General features: G+C 49.2%; 1 protein-coding gene across 3 annotated transcripts in view; it reads left to right on the plus strand.

The window, feature by feature from the left end:
• LOC130281658 (uncharacterized) overlaps nucleotides 1-21,446 on the plus strand; it is a 107,766-nt gene that overhangs the window by 83,284 nt on the left and 3,036 nt on the right. For all 3 annotated transcript variants that reach the window (XM_056529111.1, XM_056529113.1, XM_056529112.1), the window contains exon 3: nucleotides 17,136-17,337. In XM_056529111.1, the coding sequence (XP_056385086.1) occupies nucleotides 17,163-17,337 (175 nt within the window). In that variant the 5' untranslated portion in view covers nucleotides 17,136-17,162. The remainder of the gene's footprint in view (nucleotides 1-17,135; nucleotides 17,338-21,446) is intronic.

The raw sequence follows: 21,446 nt of genomic DNA on the forward strand, positions 1-21,446 counted from the left end.
CAGTGGGAAGGCGGCAGAAGCGCAGTGGGAAGGCGGCAGAAGCGCAGTGGGAAGGCGGCAGAAGCGCAGTGGGAAGGCGGCAGAAGCGCAGTGGGAAGGCGGCAGAAGCGCAGTGGGAAGGCGGCAGAAGCGCAGTGGGAAGGCGGCAGAAGCGCAGTGGGAAGGCGGCAGAAGCGCAGTGGGAAGGCGGCAGAAGCGCAGTGGGAAGGCGGCAAAAGAGCAGTGGGAAGGCGGCAAAAGAGCAGTGGGAAGGCGGCAGAAGCGCAGTGGGAAGGCGGCAAAAGCCCAGAGGACCTGACCTCACATAGAGACTGTAAGAAATGTTAGAATAATGGAGCCACAGCTATGTAAGGGTTAATGGAGCCACAGACCCCCCCCCCCCCATCAGTCGTCTCCCGCTGACTATTATGGTGCGGGAGGAACGTGCCCTGGGGGGCTCCCGGGTCTGTGACCCCATTGTCTCCTCTCCTCCCCCTCCTCCTCCTCTTATTCCTTTTTTCTCTGTCACTGTCACAGTCTCACTCTCGGCTGTCGTGCGGTCAGGATTCCAGGGGATCGGCTGCATGTGAGGACCAGGTAAGCGGAGGGTGCTGGCTGTAGAGGGGGAGGCTGCATGTGAGGACCAGGTAAGCGGAGAGTGCTGGCTGTAGAGGGGGAGGCTGCATGTGAGGACCAGGTAAGCGGAGAGTGCTGGCTGTAGAGGGGGAGGCTGCATGTGAGGACCAGGTAAGCGGAGAGTGCGGGCTGTAGAGGGGGAGGCTGCATGTGAGGACCAGGTAAGCGGAGAGTGCGGTCAGGATTCCAGGGGATCGGCTGCATGTGAGGACCAGGTAAGCGGAGAGTGTGGGCTGTAGAGGGGGAGGCTGCATGTGAGGACCAGGTAAGCGGAGAGTGATGGCTGTAGAGGTGGAGGCTGCATATGAGGACCAGGTAAGCGGAGAGTGCGGGCTGTAGAGGGGGAGGCTGCATGTGAGGACCAGGTAAGCGGAGAGTGATGGCTGTAGAGGTGGAGGCTGCATATGAGGACCAGGTAAGCGGAGAGTGATAGCTGTAGAGGGGATCGGCTGCATGTGAGGACCAGGTAAGCGGAGAGTGCGGGCTGTAGAGGTGGAGGCTGCATGTGAGGACCAGGTAAGCGGAGAGTGCTGGCTGTAGAGGGGGAGGCTGCATGTGAGGACCAGGTAAGCGGAGAGTGCGGGCTGTAGAGGGGGAGGCTGCATGTGAGGACCAGGTAAGCGGAGAGTGCTGGCTGTAGAGGGGGAGGCTGCATGTGAGGACCAGGTAAGCGGAGAGTGCGGGCTGTAGAGGTGGAGGCTGCATGTGAGGACCAGGTAAGCGGAGAGTGTGGGCTGTAGAGGTGGAGGCTGCATGTGAGGACCAGGTAAGCGGAGAGTGCTGGCTGTAGAGGGGGAGGCTGCATGTGAGGACCAGGTAAGCGGAGAGTGATGGCTGTAGAGGGGGAGGCTGCATGTGAGGACCAGGTAAGCGGAGAGTGTGGGCTGTAGAGGTGGAGGCTGCATGTGAGGACCAGGTAAGCGGAGAGTGTGGGCTGTAGAGGTGGAGGCTGCATGTGAGGACCAGGTAAGCGGAGAGTGCTGGCTGTAGAGGTGGAGGCTGCATGTGAGGACCAGGTAAGCGGAGAGTGCGGGCTGTAGAGGTGGAGGCTGCATGTGAGGACCAGGTAAGCGGAGAGTGATGGCTGTAGAGGTGGAGGCTGCATGTGAGGACCAGGTAAGCGGAGAGTGATGGCTGTAGAGGGGGAGGCTGCATGTGAGGACCAGGTAAGCGGAGAGTGATGGCTGTAGAGGTGGAGGCTGCATGTGAGGACCAGGTAAGCGGAGAGTGCGGGCTGTAGAGGTGGAGGCTGCATGTGAGGACCAGGTAAGCGGAGAGTGATGGCTGTAGAGGTGGAGGCTGCATGTGAGGACCAGGTAAGCGGAGAGTGATGGCTGTAGAGGGGGAGGCTGCATGTGAGGACCAGGTAAGCGGAGAGTGATGGCTGTAGAGGTGGAGGCTGCATGTGAGGACCAGGTAAGCGGAGAGTGCTGGCTGTAGAGGGGGAGGCTGCATGTGAGGACCAGGTAAGCGGAGAGTGCGGGCTGTAGAGGGGGAGGCTGCATGTGAGGACCAGGTAAGCGGAGAGTGATGGCTGTAGAGGTGGAGGCTGGGCACATATCGGGCATCTCAATAATACAATTGTAGCAAATGCAGGTGAGTAAGTCGGCAGGAGAAACCCGTCGGGGTGGTGAGGAGCCCCTGATGACATGAAGATGGGGCCCCGGATTTATATCTCTCTCTGTGGTTGTCGCCGCCGCTCACGTATTCTTCCGCTTCTGAGTAAAACAATATCTGGAAATGATTAATTGTTGCAGGAAGAATCTAAGATCCTAACTACACAGAACCGGAAACTATTCACACTGGATACAACGGTTCAATGGGAGTTATCATAGAAATGAGCCAAGAACGGGATGTAGCAGAGTTAGATGTGTAGATAATTACAGTGGTGAATAGAGATGATGTAGCAGAGTTAGATGTGTAGATAATTACAGTGGTGAATAGAGATGATGTAGCAGAGTTAGATGTGTAGATAACTACAGTGGTGAATAGAGATGATGTAGCAGAGTTAGATGTGTAGATAACTACAGTGGTGAATAGAGATGATGTAGCAGAGTTAGATGTGTAGATAATTACAGTGCTGAATAGAGATGATGTAGCAGAGTTAGATGTGTAGATAATTACAGTGGTGAATAGAGATGATGTAGCAGAGCGCACGTTATTTTCTAATGTGATTTGTCGTCTAGTTATAATGTAGAGTCTATTACGACCAATGGAATATCCGGGAGGGTGGGGTCCGGGGTTCCTCGTCGGTCGTCACACCCCCTCCCATAGACTTGCATTGAGGGGGCGGGGTGTGAGGTCATGAGCTCCCGGCGCCGATTCCGGGGTTCGGAACAGTTTGTTCCAAACACTGAGCAGCGGAGTGCCCCTTTAATAGTGCGATGATCACGTTTAATCTAATGTTTTCTTACCTCGTCCAAGGCGTTGACCTATTTCTCTCTTTTCGGCAGCAGCAGCGGCCCCTTTTTCTTCCCCATGTTGCTGGATAATGGCGTCTGCTCAATAATGGGGAACACCCACCTTTAGTAGTTCTTCCTTAAATTGGGCTCAGCTGGCAATCTAATTATCACAGGTGTCCGAGATCGTTTACAGCAGTGGTCTTCAAACTGTGGCCCTCCAGATGTTTCAAAACTACAACTCCCAGCATGCCCGGACAGCCAACGGCTGTCCGGGCATGCTGGGAATTGTAGTTTTGCAACATCTGGAGGGCCACAGTTTGAAGACCACTGGTTTACGGTCATCAAAAGAGCCTGAGACACAATGTATCCATGAGCAACAATGAGAAACAAAATATTTCATCTTTGTGACACTTAACCCCTTAAGGACCAGGCCAATTGAATTTTTGCGTTTTCGTTTTTTCCTCCTCGCCTTCTAAAAATCCATAACTCTTTTATATTTCCATCTACAGACCCATATAAGGGCTTGTTTTTTGCCTGACCAATTGTACTTTGTAACGAAACCTCTCATTTTACCATAAAATGTACGGCGAACCCCAAAAAATAATTTTTAGGGAGGAAATTTTAATGAAAACCACAATTTTGCGCATTTTGGAGGGTTTCGTTTTCACACTATACACTTTACGGTAAAAATGACATGTGTTCTTTATTCTGTGGGTCAATACGATTAAAATGATACCCATGGCGAGATACTTTTATATTATTGTACCGCTTAAAAAAAATCTAAAACTTTTTGTACAAAATCAGTAATCTAAAATCGACCTATTTTGACCACCTATAAAACCTTTTTCATTTTTCCGTATATAGGGCGGTATGAGGGCTCATTTTTTGCGCCGTCATCTGTGCTTTTTATCGATACCACATTTGCGTATTTAAAACTTTTAGATACATTTTTTATTAATTTGTTTTAAATAGAATGTGACAAAAAAGCTGCATTTTCGGACTTTAAAAAATTTTTTTAACGTTTACGCCATTCACTGTACGGGATAATTAACATTAAATTTTGATAGTACGGACATTTACGCACGCGGCGATACCAAATATGTTTATAAAAAAAATTTTACGCTTTTTGGGGGTAAAATGGGAAAAACATGTGAAGGGACCTCCGGCCGCCATGCTGGATGATCACATCGCCGCCGCATCTGAGGGGTTAATGGCGGACATCCACGCAGCCGGAACCTGCCGTGTATGACGCGAGCACCGTTCCGATGCTCGCAGTCATACACAGGACGGGAAGTCCCGCCAAACCAGGACGTACATTTACGTCCGTGGTCGTTAAGGGGTTAAAGGGGTACTCCGGTGGAAAACATATATTTTTTTAAATCAGCTGGTGCCAGAAAGCGCTCCAAATTATTAGGCAAATTCTATTTAAAGGGGTACTCCGGCGGAAAACATTTTTTATAATTTTTTTTATCAAGTTAAACCGATTTGTAAATGACTTATATTAAAAATATCTTCATCCTTCCAGTACTTATTAGCGGCTGTATATTACAGAGAAAGTTCTTTTCTTTTTGGATTTCTTTTTGTTTTTCTTTCCGCAGTGCTCTCTGCTGACACCTCTGTCCGTATCAGGAACTGTTCAGAGCAGCATAGGTTTGCTATGGGGATTTGCTCTTGTTCTGGACAGTTCCTGATACGGACAGAGGTGTCAGCAGAGAGCACTGTGGTCAGGAAAAAAAAAAGAAATACAAAAAGAAATGAACTTTCTCTGCAGTATAGAGCAGCTAATAAGTACTGAAAGGATAAAGATTTTTTTTAATAGAAGTAATTTGTAAATCTATTTAACTTGATAATAAAAAATAAAACATTTCCCCCGGCCGGAGTACCCCTTTAAGTAGAATTTGCCTGATAATTTGGAGCAGTATGTACAGCCCTGCCAGTGTCCACTTCATACAGGTCTGTTCGGGCTGCATGGATTGCGCCACTTAGCTGTAACTGCATTAAAGGGGTATTCCAGGAAAAAACTTTTTTATATATATCAACTGGCTCCAGAAAGTTAAACAGATTTGTAAATTACTTCTATTAAGAAATCTTAATCGTTTCTGTACTTATGAGCTTCTGAAGTTGAGTTGTACTTTTCTGTTCTCTTTGATGACACGTGTCTCGGGAACCGCCCAGTTTAGAAGAGGTTTGCTATGTGGATTTGCTTCTAAACTGGGTGGTTCCAAAGACAGGTGTCATCAGAGAGCACTTAGACAGAAAAGTACAACACAACTTCAGAAGCTCATAAGTACTGGAAGGATTAAGATTTTTTTATAGAAGTAATTTAAAAATCTGTTTAACTTTCTGGAGCCAGTTGATATTTAAAATAAAGTTTTTTCCTGGAATACCCCTTTAAATATTAGATTAACAGTAAATGATCTATAAATCGTTAAGACAACGTTCTATAATATGAGGCGGCTCTGGCCTCTTTGTACCGTCCGTATCCTCCATAATATCTATAGGGATGAAGCTTCTGACCTTTCACCTTCGTATTTTCACTATTTGTATCACAATTCAGGAAATGAAGGTGACGCCAACACATAAGCGGCTCCCGCTCTATAAATGGAGTACTGGCGCCACCTATCGTCCATCTGTTGTTACTACACCGTAAAATAGTAATACCGAAGTGTATAGGTGGCGCGGAGGAAGCAGTCACATCCAGGGATGTCACATGGTCGGCGATGACCCTGGGACTGACATTCCACCTGACCTAGGAGCCTTAGGTCACATGTCTGAGAGGTCCTGATGAGTCTCTTGCTCTATGGCCTTATTTACTACATTTTCCGTCCCACATTTAAGTGTAAAGGAGTTGGCCCGTAATTTTTTTTATCCCCTCTTGCCATCATTCCAGTGATGCCCGGTCCCTGCTGCTCACCATTTTCTAGTATGAACACAAGGAAGAGCCTGCGCAGTCACTCCATGAGGCCAATCACTGCGGGCACTTACTTGTGTCAAGCACGGTGAGCCTTGTAGACCTGGCATCATTTAGACCCGGCATCATGTAGACCCAGCATCGTGTAGACCCGGCATCACGTAGACCCAGCATCGTGTAGACCCGGCATCCCATAGACCCAGCATCGCATAGACCCGGCATCGCGTAGACCCGGCATCATGTAGACCCGGCTTCACGTAGACCCGGCATCATGTAAACCCGGCATCACCTAGACCTGGCATCGTGTATACCCGGCATCGCGTAGACCCAGCATTGCATAGACCCGGCATCGCGTAGACCCAGCATCGTGTAGATCCGGCATCCCATAGACCCAGCATCGCCTAGACCCGGCATCGCATAGACCCGGCATCGCGTAGACCCGGCTATACGTAGACCCGGCATCACCTAGACCTGGCATCGTGTATACCCGGCATCGCGTAGACCCGACATCGCGTAGACCCAGCATCGTGTAGACTCGGCATCATGTAGTCCCTGCATCGTGTAGACTTGGCATCGCGTACACCCGGCATCGTGTAATTGTGTAGACTCGGCATCGTGTAGTCCCAGCATCGTGTAGATCCGGCATCGCGTAGACCCGGCATCACGTAGACCCGGCATCGCGTAGACCCGGCTTCACGTAGGCCCGGCATCATGTAAACCCGGCATCACGTAGACCTGGCATCGTGTATACCTGGCATCCCGTAGACCCGACATCGCGTAGACCCGGCATCGTGTAGATTCGGCATCGTGTAGTCCCTGCATCGTGTAGACCCGGCATTGTGTAGACTTGGCATCGTGTAGTCCCTGCATCGTGTACACCCGGCATCGTGTAATCCTGTAGACTTGGCATCGTGTAGCCCCAGCATCGTGTAGATCCGACATCGTGTAGATCCGGCATCGCGTAGACCCGGCATCACGTAGACCCGGCGTCGTGTAGACCCGGCATTGTCTATTAAAAATTCAAAAAAAAATCACTGGACAATATCTGTAGTGAGCAGTTGAAACCCAACCTGTCTGACCCTTCATGTTCCCCAACATCATCTGTCATGGGGAGAGTTGGGAAGCCACCATACACACCAGATCATCCAGTTCATCCCCGACAGCACAAAACTCCCTTACGGTAACCATAAAATGGGTCAATTGCCTATTTGGCCATGAGTTACTTCTCCTGATCTCTGCATACACATGGAAGGTCTTTCAAGTGTTCATTTGAATGGATAGGGCAGGTAAGACCCCCTGGGACTCCTCTGGTGGTGGCTGAACCTCCCCAAGACCAAAAGAATTGAGTAGTTTAAATCCAACCTCCCCGACCCTTCTCTTCTCCAACATTATCTGTCACGAGGAAAGTGGAGAAGCCACCATACACATCAGATGGTCATCCAGTTCGTCCCCCAGCAACATAAGACTCCCTTAAAGGTAACCAAAAGATGGGCCAAATGCCCACAATGCCAAGAGCTGTGTCTCCTGATCTCCACATACACATGGAAGGTCATCCAATCATTTACTGGATTGGATAGGGGAGGTAAGACTCCTTTCTTCCCCCAACCCCCATCAGTCCCCCCGGGACTCCTCTGGTGGTGGCTGAACCTCCCCAAGAGCATCAAAATTGAGCAGTTGAAATCCCTCCTGCCCGACCCTTCTCGTCTCCAACACGATCATTCATGGGGTAAGTGGAAAAGCCACTATACATATCAGATGTCATCTAGTTCATCCTTGGAAAACACAAAACTCCCTTAAAGGGGTACTCCGGTTGCGGGGGTCCCGCCGCTGGGGACACCCGTGATCTTTCACGCAGCACCCCGTTACCATCAGCCCCAGGAGCATGTTTGATGATGTCTGATGACTGCCGATCATGAGTATTGTGACGTCACGCTTCGTCCCCTCAATGCAAGCCTATGGGAGGGGGTGTGGCAAGACATCATGGGGGCATGGCCGTGACATCACGATCACGGCATCCGGCTCCAAGCGTTCTGAACAAAATATTCGGAATGCTGGAGCACAGCAGTTCCCCTTTAGGTTAACCAAAAGATGGGCCAAATGCCATTATGGCCAAGAGCTGTCTCTCCTAATCTCCACAGACACAGGGAAGGTCATCCAGGCGTTCATTGATTTCGGGAGGGAATGTGAAGACTCCTTTGTCGTTCAGTTTTTTTTTTAACAATTTATAAGACCTTTTAGAAATTTTTTGACCCCTATAACTTTCTATAATTTTCCTGTATACCAGGCTGTATGAGGGCTATTTTTTTCTGTGCCGTTATCTGTTGTTTTTATCGGGACCATTGTGGTGTTGATCTGACTTTTTTTAGGAGGAATCATTAGATTGAACTGTAGATCGGATCTATCAATTACAGAGCCGGGACCAGGAAAGGAGAAGAGGCAAGCCCTCCGGCTACCTCCACAGTGGGTTGCCCACCATGCCACCTTTAGCCACCATTGTGCGGCGTGGTTAATCCACCCCACTAGACCACCAGGGACCATTTAAATGTCCCATTAGATGCCTCTGTCAGCTTTGACAGCAGAGGTCTAATGGGTTAAAAGCTGGCTGATGCAATCCCTGCATGTCGGCTATTAGCAGCGACCCTAAGCTGCTGTAATCAACTAAGGGGTTGCCCAGTTTGGAGCAGGCTTGAGTCAGGAGCCCACTCCATACATCCTAAGTGATCTGTCATGTGTCGGAAAGGGGTTAAAAATATAAGAATTTAAAAAAAGAATAATTATGCAAAACTTTTAAATATGTCTCATAATCTAGACCAGCTTTTCCCAACCAGGGTGCCTCCAGCTGTTGCAAAACTACAACTCCCAGTATAACCTTAGCTTCCACAATGCACTGCTCTCTAGGAACCAGCACGTGAAACATGTATCCTGTTTGTAACGCCAAATATGAGGCCCTGGTAATGGAGCTGTTGGGTCGTCCGGGCATGCTGGTAGTTGTAGTTTTGCAACAGCTGGAGGCGCCCTAGTTTGGACCGGGTATAATGAGTGAAGACGGTTTAGGGGCAGCGATGTTGTGCACGGTGCGGGGGTTGTCAGGCCCGTGTCGTCTTGTGCTCTGTTTGACGGCATCGTTCTTGTCTCAGATGTCATTGTTTGTCTCCCTCGTACGTCCCGACCTCCGGGCCCTGCCGGCATCTACGGACTTTTCTGCAGCTTGACAGGAAGTTGGAGAATCCTCGGAATCAAGATGACAGAGGAAATACCGACAATGTATCGTAGAGATAGAACAAAGCGACTATGACTAATATACAGAAGAGACAGAGAAACACCAGAGGGGGCGGGGTGTCTGGCAGTAGCTTTCTGATAAATAATAACATTATATGCATATTAGTTAAAAAATGTGTGTATTGTACATGCAGCTACTGCCTGGGTGTCTGTGCAGAGACAAAATACAGGAAGTGTGGGTGGGACAAAATACAGGAAGTCTGGGAGGGAAAAAATACAGGAAGTTTGGGAGGGACAAAATACAGGAAGTGTGGGCAGGACAAAATACAGGAAGTGTGGGCAGGACAAAATACAAGAAGTGTGGGTGGGACAAAATACAAGAAGTGTGGGTGGGACAAAATACAGGAAGTGAGGGTGGGACAAAATACAGGAAGTGTGGGAGGGACAAAATACATGAAGTGTGGGAGGGAAAGAATACAGGAAGTGTGGGAGGGACAAAATACAGAAAGTGTGGGTGGGACAAAATACAGGAAGTGTGGGTGGGACAAAAGACAGGAAGTGTGGGAGGGACAATATACAAAAAGTGTGGGTGGGACAAAAAATAGGAAGTGTAGAAGGGACAAAATACAAGAAGTGTGGGTGGGACAAAATACAGGAAGTGTGGGAAAGACAAAATACAAGAAGTGTGGGTGGGACAAAATACAGGAAGTGTGGGAGGGACAAAATACAGGATGTGTGGGCAGGACAAAATACAGGAAGTGTGGGAGGGAAAGAATACAGGAAATGTGGGAGGGACAAAATACAGAAAGTGTGGAAGGGACAAAATACAGGAAGTGTGGGTGGGACAAAATACAGGGAGTGTGGGTGGGACAAAATACAGGGAGTGTGGGAAAGACTAAATACAAGAAGTCTGGGTGGGACTAAATACAAGAAGTGGGGGAGGGACAAAATACAGGATGTGCGGGCAGGACAAAATACAGGAAGTGTGGGAGGGACAAAATACAGGAAGTGTGGGAGGGAAAGAATACAGGAAATGTGGGAGGGACAAAATACAGAAAGTGTGGAAGGGACAAAATACAGGAAATGTGGGAGGGACAAAATACAGAAAGTGTGGAAGGTACAAAATACAGGAAGTGTGGGCAGGACAAAATACAGGAAGTGAGGGTGGGACAAAATACAAGAAGTGTGGGTGGGACAAAATACAGGGAGTGTGGGAAAGACAAAATACAAGAAGTGGGGGAGGGACAAAATACAGAAAGTGTGGGCTGGACAAAATACAGGAAATGTGGGTTGGACAAAATACAGGAAGTGTGGGAGGGACAAAATACAGGGAGTGGAGGAGGGACAAAATACAGGAAGTGTGGGCAGGACAAAATACAGGAAGTGTGGGAGGGACAAAATAAAAAAGTGTGGGTGGGACAAATTACAGGAAGTGTGGGAGGGACAAAATACATGGGGGTGGGACAAAATACAGGGAGTGTATGAGGGACAAAATACAGGAAGTGTGGGCAGGACAAAATACGGGAAGTGTGGGAGGGACAAAATAAAAAAGTGTGGGTGGGACAAAATACAGGAAGTGTGGGAGGGACAAAATACAGGAAGTGTGGGAGGGACAATATACAAGAAGTGTGGGTGGGACAAAATATAGGAAGTGTGGGAGGGACAAAATACAGGAAGTGTGGGTGGGACAAAATACAGGAAGTGTGGGAGGGACAATATACAAAAAGTGTGGGTGGGACAAAAAATAGGAAGTGTAGAAGGGACAAAATACAAGAAGTGTGGGTGGGACAAAATACAGGAAGTGTGGGAAAGACAAAATACAAGAAGTGTGGGTGGGACAAAATACAGGAAGTGTGGGAGGGACAAAATACAGGATGTGTGGGCAGGACAAAATACAGGAAGTGTGGGAGGGAAAGAATACAGGAAATGTGGGAGGGACAAAATACAGAAAGTGTGGAAGGGACAAAATACAGGAAGTGTGGGTGGGACAAAATACAGGGAGTGTGGGTGGGACAAAATACAGGGAGTGTGGGAAAGACAAAATACAAGAAGTCTGGGTGGGACTAAATACAAGAAGTGTGGGTGGGACAAAATACAGGGAGTGTGGGAAAGACAAAATACAAGAAGTGGGGGAGGGACAAAATACAGAAAGTGTGGGCTGGACAAAATACAGGAAATGTGGGTTGGACAAAATACAGGAAGTGTGGGAGGGACAAAATACAGGGAGTGGAGGAGGGACAAAATACAGGAAGTGTGGGCAGGACAAAATACAGGAAGTGTGGGAGGGACAAAATAAAAAAAGTGTGGGTGGGACAAATTACAGGAAGTGTGGGAGGGACAAAATACATGGGGGTGGGACAAAATACAGGAAGTGAGGGTGGGACAAAATACAGGAACTGTGGGAGGGAAAAAATACAGGGAGTGTATGAGGGACAAAATACAGGAAGTGTGGGCAGGACAAAATACGGGAAGTGTGGGAGGGACAAAATAAAAAAGTGTGGGTGGGACAAAATACAGGAAGTGTGGGAGGGACAAAATACAGGAAGTGTGGGAGGGACAATATACAAGAAGTGTGGGTGGGACAAAATATAGGAAGTGTGGGAGGGACAAAATACAGGAAGTGTGGGTGGGACAAAATACAGGAAGTGTGGGAGGGACAATATACAAGAAGTGTGGGTGGGACAAAATATAGGAAGTGTGGGAGGGACAAAATACAGGAAGTGTGGGTGGGACAAAATACAGGAAGTGTGGGTGGTATAAAATAAAAAGTGTGGATGGGACAAAATATAGGAAGTGTGAAAGGGGCAAAATACAAGAAGTGTGGGTGGGCCAAAATACAGGAAGTGTGGGAGGGACAAAATACAGGAAGTGTGGGAGGGACAGACTACAGGAAGTGTGGGAGGGATAAAATACAGGAAGTGTGGGTGGGACAAAATACAGGAAGTGTGGGCGGGACAGACTACAGGAAGTGTGGGAGGGACAAAATACAGGAAGTGTGGGTGGGGCAAAAGGCAGGAAGTGTGGGATGGACAAAATACAGGAAGTGTGGGTGGGACCAAATGCAGGAAGTTTGGGCGGGATGATATACAGGAAGTGTGGGAGGACAAAATACAGGAAGTGTGGGCAGGATGAAATACAGGAAGTGTGGGCGGGACAAAATACAGGAAGTGTGGGCAGGACAAAATACAGGAAGTGTGGGAGGGACAGAATACAGGTTAGTGTGGGTGGGACAAAATACAGGAAGTGTGGGTGTTAAAAAATACAGGAAGTGTGGGTGGGATAATACATAGGAAGTGTAGGCGGGACAAAATACAGGATGTGTGGGCCGGATGATATACAGAAAGTGTGGGTGGGACAAAATATAGGAAGTGTGGGTGGTACAAAATACAGGAAGTGTGGGCAGGACAAAATACAGGAAGTGTGTGTGGGACAAAATACAGGAAGTGCGGGCGGGACAAAATACAGGAAGTGTGGGTGGGATGATATACAGGAAGTGTGGGAGGGCAAAATGCAGGAAGTGTGGGTGGGACAAAATACAGGAAGTGTGGGCAGGATCATCAGTGTACAGAGCCCTGCTTGTCCTCAGTGTACAGAGCCCTGCTTGTCCTCAGTGTACAGAGCCCTGCCTGTCCTCAGTGTACAAAGCCCTGCTTGTCCTCAGAGTACAGAACCCTGCTTGTCCTCAATGTACAGAGCCTTGCTTGTCCTCAGTGTAGAGAACCCTGCTTGTCCTCAGTGGAAAGAGCCCTGCTTGTCCTCAGTGTAGAGAACCCTGCTTGTCCTCAGTGTACAGAGCCTTGCTTGTCCTCAGTGTAGAGAACCCTGCTTGTCCTCAATGTACAGAGCCCTGCTTGTCCTCAGTGTAGAGAACCCTTCTTAACCTCAGTGTACAGAGTCCTGCTTGTCCTCAGTGGAAAGAGCCCTGCTTGTCCTCAGTGTAGAGAACCCTGCTTGTCCTCAGTGAACAGAGCCCTGCTTGTCCTCAGTGTAGAGAACCATGCTTGGCCTCAATGTACAGAGCTCTGCTTGTCCTCAGTGGACAGAGCCCTGCTTGTCCTTAGTGTACAGAGCCCTGCTTAACCTCAGTGTATAGAGTCCTGCTTTTCCTCAGTGCAAAGAGCCCTGCTTGTCCTCAGTGTACAGAGCTCTGCCTGTCCTCAGTGTACAGAGCCCTGCTTGCCCTCAGTGTACAGAGCCCTGCTTATCCTCAGTGTAGAGAACCCTGCTTGTCCTCAATGTACAGAGCCCTGCTTGTCCTCAGTGTACAGAGTCCTGCTTGTCCTCAGTGCAAAGAGCCCTGCGTGTCCTCAGTGTACAAAGCCCTGCTTGTCCTCAGTGTACAGAGCCCTGCGTGTCCTCAGTGTACAAAGCCCTGCTTATCCTCAGTGCACAGAGCCCTACTTGTCCTCCGTGTACAGAGCCCTGCTTGTCCTCAGTGTACAGAGTCCTGCTTGTCCTCAGTGTACAGAGTCCTGCTTGTCCTCAGTGCAAAGGGCCCTGCGTGTCCTCAGTGTACAAAGCCCTGCTTGTCCTCAGTGTACAGAGCCCTGCTTATCCTCAGTGCACAGAGCCCTACTTGTCCTCAGTGTACAGAGCCCTGCTTGTCCACAGTGTACAGAGTCCTGCTTGTCCTCAGTGCAAAGGGCCCTGCGTGTCCTCAGTGTACAAAGCCCTGCTTGTCCTCAATGTACAGAGCCCTGCTTATCCTCAGTGCACAGAGCCCTACTTGTCCTCAGTGTACAGAGCCCTGCTTGTCCTTAGTGTACAGAGCCCTGCTTGTCTTCAGTGCACAGAGCCCTGCTTGTCCTCAGTGTACAGAGCCCTGCTTGTCCTCAGAGTACAGAGCCCCACTTGTCCTCAGTGTACAGAGCCCTGCTTGTCCTCAGTGTACAGAGCCCTGCTTGTCCTCAGAGTACAGAGCCCCACTTGTCCTCAGTGTACAGAGCCCTGCTTGTCCTTAGTGTACAGAGCCCGGCTTGTCCTCAGTGTACAGAGCCCTGCTTGTCCTCAGAGTACAGAGCCCCGCTTGTCCTTAGTGTACAGAACCCTGCTTGTCCTCAGTGTACAGAGCCCTGCTTGTCCTTAGTGTACAGAGCCCGGCTTGTCCTCAGTGTACAGAGCCCTGCTTGTCCTCAGTGTACAGAACCCTGCTTGTCCTCAGTGTACAGAGCCCTGCTTGTCCTGAGTGTACAGAGCCCTGCTTGTCCTCGGTGTACAGAGCCCTGCTTGTCCTCAGTGTACAGAGCCCTGCTTGTCCTCAGTGTACAGACCCCTCCTTATCCTCAGTGCACAGAGCCCTACTTGTCCTCAGAGTGCAGAGCCCCGCTTGTCCTCAGTGTACAGAGCCCTGTTTGTCCTCAATGTACAGAGCCCCTCTTGTCCTTAGTGTACAGAGCCCTGCTTGTCCTCAGTGTACAGACCCCTCCTTATCCTCAGTGCACAGAGCCCTACTTGTCCTCAGAGTGCAGAGCCCCGCTTGTCCTCAGTGTACAGAGCCCTGTTTGTCCTCAGTGTACAGAGCCCCTCTTGTCCTCAGAGTACAGAGCCCCGCTTGTCCTTAGTGTACAGAACCCTGCTTGTCCTCAGTGTACAGAGCCCTGCTTCTCCTTAGTGTACAGAGCCTGGCTTGTCCTCAGTGTACAGAGCCCTGCTTGTCCTCAGTGTACAGAACCCTGCTTGTCCTCAGTGTACAGAGCCCTGCTTGTCATGAGTGTACAGAGCCCTGCTTGTCCTCAGTGTACAGAGCCCTGCTTGTCCTCAGTGTACAGAGCCCCGCTTGTCCTCAGTGTACAGAGCCCTGCTTGTCCTCAGTGTACAGAGCCCTGCTTGTCCTCAGTGTACAGAGCCCGGCTTGTCCTCAGTGTACAGAGCCCGGCTTGTTCTCAGTGTACAGAGCCCTGCTTGTCCTCAGTGTACAGAACCCTGCTTGTCCTGAGTGTAGGGAACCCTGCTTGTCCTCGGTGTACAGAGCCCTGCTTTTCCTCAGTGTACAGAGCCCTGCTTGTCCTCAGTGTACAGGGCCCTGCTTGTCCTCAGTGTACAGAGCCCTGCTTGTCCTCAGTGTACAGAGCCCTGCTTGTCCTCAGTGTACAGAGCCCTGCTTGTCTTCAGTGTGGAGTGCCCTTTGTTTCCTCAGTGTACAGAGCCCTGCTTGTCTTCTGTTTAGAGTGCCCTTTGTTTCCTCAGTGTACAGAGCCCTGCTTGTCCTCAGTGTACAGAGCCCTGCTTATCCTCAGTGTACAGAGCCCTGCTTGTCCTCAGTGTACAGAGCCCTGCTTGTCCTCAGTGTACAGAGCCCTGCTTGTCTTCAGTGTGGAGTGCCCTTTGTTTCCTCAGTGTACAGAGCCCTGCTTGTCTTCTGTGTAGAGTGCCCTTTGTTTCCTCAGTGTACAGAGCCCTGCTTGTCCTCAGTGTACAGAGCCCTGCTTGTCCTCAGTGTACAGAGCCCTGCTTGTCTTCAGTGTGGAGTGCCCTTTGTTTCCTCAGTGTACAGAGCCCTGCTTGTCTTCTGTGTAGAGTGCCCTTTGTTTCCTCAGTGTACAGAGCCCTGCTTGTCCTCAGTGTACAGAGCCCTGCTTATCCTCAGTGTACAGAGCCCTGCTTGTCCTCAGTGTACAGAGCCCTGCTTGTCCTCAGTGTACAGAGCCCTGCTTGTCTTCAGTGTGGAGTGCCCTTTGTTTCCTCAGTGTACAGAGCCCTGCTTGTCTTCTGTGTAGAGTGCCCTTTGTTTCCTCAGTGTACAAAGGCCTGCTTGTCCCTAATAACACTTCCTGTATTTTGTCTCTGCACAGACAATAGCTGAAGGAACAAGACAGGATTTTTTCACCCTAAGATATACACATCTCGTACCCAATGTATATTAATAATCTCCATGTAATGTAATTATCTACATTACATTTAAATGGTCGCTGTTGAATTAAGTAACGTCCCCCCATGTGATTTGTAAAATTTTTGTAAGTTACTTCATTTTCCAAAAATGACTTATTACTCCAGAAAAACAGCTATAAAATCTCAACCACTAGGTGTCTCTCTTCACTACAATCTGCTGTCCACTGCCTGTTGTTAGGGGAATTCAGTCTCTAGTAACAGCTAGATCAGGACAGAACACAGAAATTGGGGGCGTGGCTTAACATGTGCTACATGCAGGAGAGTGGAGAAAGAAAATGTAATTGGCCAGACAACTAAGGGAAAAGAATCCTGCGTCCCTGGCTGCTGAAATGTAGAGGATGAGGAATACTGCCCACCATGAAGGGGCTCTGAGGGTGCTCAATGACTAGAATAGGGGCCGCTCTGTAAGCCACTACTGCTTCGGTGGTCTCAGGTCTCAGGATGTCCTCTGGGGTCTCCATCCGATGCTGGTTAACACTGTTACACCCCGACCCACCTGGGACAATCGGGCATGAGGAGTATTTGGCCCCGATCTTCTTTCCACCATCTGTGAAATGGTTCCCCACTGATGTGACGACACAACCGACCTGGGCAGAGCCCCTCCTGCCGGGGCCCCCATAAGTTACCTACATCTATATTTTCTTAAATGTCGTCTACGTATCGGGTCTGTAGAATAATTTCTCATATTTGTGACTATATAAATCTTAGAGGTTAGAGATTTCCCAGGACTAGAAAAGCCGTAAAATCCTTTATCACCACTAGGGGCGCTCACAGCACATGACATAATAATCAGCTGGATGAATCTCTGTGCAGTGAGCGCCCCCTCCTGGTGACTGCAGGTAGACTCCGACCATTAACTCCTTCAACTACCTGAACATTATAAAAACCATATTGTAGAATTATACTATTATAAAACATTGTGTTAACCCCTAGAGCCTCATAGAATTGTGACTAATCTCTAACCCGACAGACATAACAATGAACACAGTCATTCCCTCCCCCACCAGAGTCTCGTGCCCCCCCCCCCCCCCCCTTCCCCGGGGAATATTTTTGGGTAATATTAGTCAGTAACACTTATACTTTAACCCTATCTTTTCCAGGTCAGCGGCACAGAGGCTCCGGATGTGATGTGGCTACGGCTGGTCCAGGCGTCACCTGGGGCTTCCATGGACAATAGACTGGAGAACCTGATCCAGGACGGAGCCTCCCGCCACCTCCACAAGGGGGAGCCACTGCTGCTTCTCTACCATGGACAGTTCACCAGAATGTTGGGTCTACAGGAGCTGCGGTCACTTCATAATGGTGAGAAAATCCTTCATGAGTGAATAATAACAGTGACAAACGATTGGATAAACCAGAACTACACGATCATGTGAAAAAATGAGGATGCCCCAGGCTGAGAACTCTACTCACTAATCAATTCACTAGTTATTAATCAGTTCACCAATCACTAATCAATTCACTACTCACTAATCAGTTCTCTACTCACTAATCAATTCACTAGTCACTAATCACTTCACTAATCACTAATAAATTTACTACTTACTAATCAGTTCACTAATCACTAATAAATTCACTACTCACTAATAAATTTACTACTTACTAATCAATTCACTAATCACTAATAAATTTACTACTTACTAATCAATTCACTAATCACTAATACATTTACTACTTACTATTCAGTTCATTAATCACTAATCAATTCATTACTTACTAATCAATTCACTAATCACTAATCAATTCACTACTCACTAGTCTCTTCCCTTCTTTCTAGTACATATATACTTATTACTGCCGAACACTTTTGCTTTTCACTAAGTCATTCACTATACACTAGTGCAGTGTTTCCCAACACAGTGAGCCTGCAGCTGTTGAAAAACTGGAGTGGCATGCTGGAAGTAGTAGTTTGCACTAGTATATTCACCACTGACTAGTGCACTCACTACTTGTAGAATTGTGCATTTTTTTTCTTCACTAGTACACATACTACTCACTGCTGCATGACTATGGGATCTGATAACTGTTATGACCTACCTTTCCCATAACCACCACCAACCACCTCCCTCCCGGATATAACTGCTATGACCTACCTTTCCCATAACCACCACCAACCACCTCCCTCCCGGATATAACTGCTATGACCTACCTTTCCCATAACCACCACCAACCACCTCCCTTCCGGATATAACTGCTATGACCTACCTTTCCCATAACCACCACCAACCACCTCCCTCCCGGATATAACTGCTGTGACCTACCTTTCCCATAACCACCACCAACCACCTCCCCCCCATGACCCCTTACCTTAAAACATGACAAGACCAGGTGTTGGTGTAAACAGGCCACAGCAGCCCCTTTAATACATAACAACCAATTATAATATTGTGAACAACAATTGTATGAACGTCATAAACGATATGAATGACATAAACCATTAAACATTTAACCGTAGAAATGTCCCTATCACAGGAGGAGGACCTGAAGGCACTATTACCTAACTTATTATGGGGCCTCACTTGCCCCTAGCCGCAAGTCACCTGCACAGGGACACCGTTTATGAGGCCCCTCAACCGTCCTGGGACCCATGTCCCCCTGATGACTTCTCCATCGGGCTGGGAACTGCTCCCATCCCACCTCCACACTCTCTCCCATCACCATCATGCCATACCAGGTGCCTCCAGGTCCCACTCCTGCCCCCGCCACAACGGCGACAAGTGACCCCCCTCACTTGTCCCCTTTCCTCCACAAACCAAGGGCTCTAACCACCGCTTCCTTAATCTCCAGAAGCCACAAATCCATCCCAAACATATTGAGATGGATACCATGATCAGCGATGAACTCGGGAGCTCCGCCTTCCATCTCCCGGTGGCGCACTACCAGGCCCCCATTCTGCGCCACAAACTTGCCGAACCACCTTATTAATCTTGACCCTAGCCCTGTTTAAGACAACAACTGAGCAGGCCTGCCTCCACTTGCGTCTGGCCACCATCTCCGACCAAACAACTACCAGGCCAGGGAAGGAGGACCACAACCTCAAAAGGTCCAATTTAACGTCCCGAATCAAGTCCCGGGACCTCCGAACCCCCCAAATCATTACCCCCAAGATGAATCACAATAACATCTGGAGCCCTGTCCAGCTGGACAAAAAACTGGACCCTCGCCAACAACTCGACCCACCTCATCCCACTCTTCCCCGGCCAATGAACCTGCCCTTCAGTGCTAGCTAACCCCAGTTGGTGACCAGCCGACCGCACACCAGCCCGCACCCCACCTCGCACCACATAAGAGTACCCGACGATCCATATCAATCCTGGGCCGGCATCTGAAATGACAAAGACAAACACAGTACAGACAACAGAACACAAAACACATGCATCACACCAAATGAGGACAAACATACAACTGAAACCTCTCCGACTCCCACCTCCCAATCCGCCTAATAACCTCAGGCCCCACGGAGACGCCTCAGTGGCCGCACCAATACGGAAGGAGTGAGAGCTGTATCCCTCCGCCGTGCACCCAAGTGCCGCCAAACATTTCTGAAAAACCCCAATAAACTGAAAACGCGACAAAAAACTGCCGTCCGCATGCAGCAAAAAGCGGACCTACAACCCCCCTGCACCTCCAAAAAGGCAGTATAACAAAAAAACGGACACATAGGCAACATAGGCAAACGCCGCAAAAAACACTGCAACACCCCATCGACAAGACAAACGTCCGAAAAAAGTAAACCCCAACACGCTTACAACTAGGAGCCACCAGTTTGGAAATACGAAACGCAGTGAAAAACGCCAGCGCGAAAGCCAGACGAAACAAACGACATTCATAGTCCGAAAAACAAATCCCCTCACACTGCCCCAAACGCCCCCAACTGCCCCAAAAGCGGAAAAGACACCGGACACCGCACATCCCTGGCCATCGCCGCCCTCCTGAACCCCTGCAGCACCTGACGCGCCAAAAACGACTTAGTCACGTCGGGCAAACCCCTAACCTTCAACCAAAAAGCCAACGCCGACATCCACCGACCAATACCCGACAGAGACACGCCCTCGCAAAACGCCCTACCAACATAAAACAAAAGAGCCGCCTCCCAGTCAGAAAAAGCACCCGCAATGGACAACTGCCCCACCAGCTTTTCCCAATCTGTCCACCAGCGTCGATATGACACCCAGGTTGCCTGGCTCACTGACCGGCAGACTAACGCAAGCGCCACCTCTAGACCAGTCGCCACAGCCATTCCGGGCACGGAACGCCGGTCTCCTCGGCATCCGGCAGCAGTTCCCGAAAGCGGTCCCACTGTAAGCGAGAGAGAGCGTCAGCCACCGAATTATCCACCCCAGGCACATGCAACGCCACCACGTGGGAATTAAGTTCCAACACCCTCAACACCAAGTGCCGCAGCAGTGTAACCACCGGCGGTGAATTCGCTGTCTGGTTGTTTATGGCCAAGACCACCCCCATGTTGTCCCAATGAAAGCACACCTTCCAATTGCGAAACAACTAGCCCCACACCACCACCGCCACCACAATCGGAAACAGTTCCAGGAAAGCGAGATTCCTAGTCAAACCTGGCTCCCGCCACGCCACCGGCCATTTCCCCACACACCACTGAGCCTGAAGGTAAGCCCCAAAACCACAGCCCCCCGCCGCATCAGTATATAAGTCCAAGTCCACACTGGACACCGACCTCCCCATCACCACTTACCGGCCGTTGTATTTACCCAAAAACTCCAGCCACACCCCCAGGTCAGCCCTCAAACCCACCGACAATCTCACATAGGGGTTCAGTTTAGTGACACCTGCCATAGCCGCAAAAGACCCTCCCCATGGGCATGATCCGGCATGCAAAATTGAGACGACCCAGCAATGACTGAACCTCCCGCAGTTTTAACTTGCGCACCCGACACGCCCGCGCCACCAACTCTCTCAGCTCAACCAACTTGTCCCCAGGCAGCTGACACTCCATGGCCATAGTGTCGATAACTATGCCCAAGAATTTCACAGAAGTTGCAGGGCCCTCCGTTTTATCCGGAGCCAATGGGACACCAAACCAGCCCACCAGCCGCTCCATTTCATGCAACAAAATGGCGCACACCCGAGATCCAGCCTTTCCTTACTCACTAGTACACTCACTGCTCACTAGTGGATTTCCTATACACTAGTAAATCCACCTCACTAGTGCACTCACTATTAGTAAAATTTACTACTAACTAGTATGTTCAATACTTACACACAGTTCACTCCCTACTCACAAGCACATTTCCTATACACTAGTATATTCTCCACTATTACAATTATTGCTAGTAGAATTTACTACTCACTAGTACATACTACATATCAGTACACTCACTACTCACTAGTACACTCACTACTCACTAGTACACTCACTACTCACTAGTACATACTAC

The sequence above is a fragment of the Hyla sarda genome, chromosome 7 (genome assembly GCF_029499605.1).
Source record: "Hyla sarda isolate aHylSar1 chromosome 7, aHylSar1.hap1, whole genome shotgun sequence".
NCBI lineage: Eukaryota > Metazoa > Chordata > Amphibia > Anura > Hylidae > Hyla > Hyla sarda.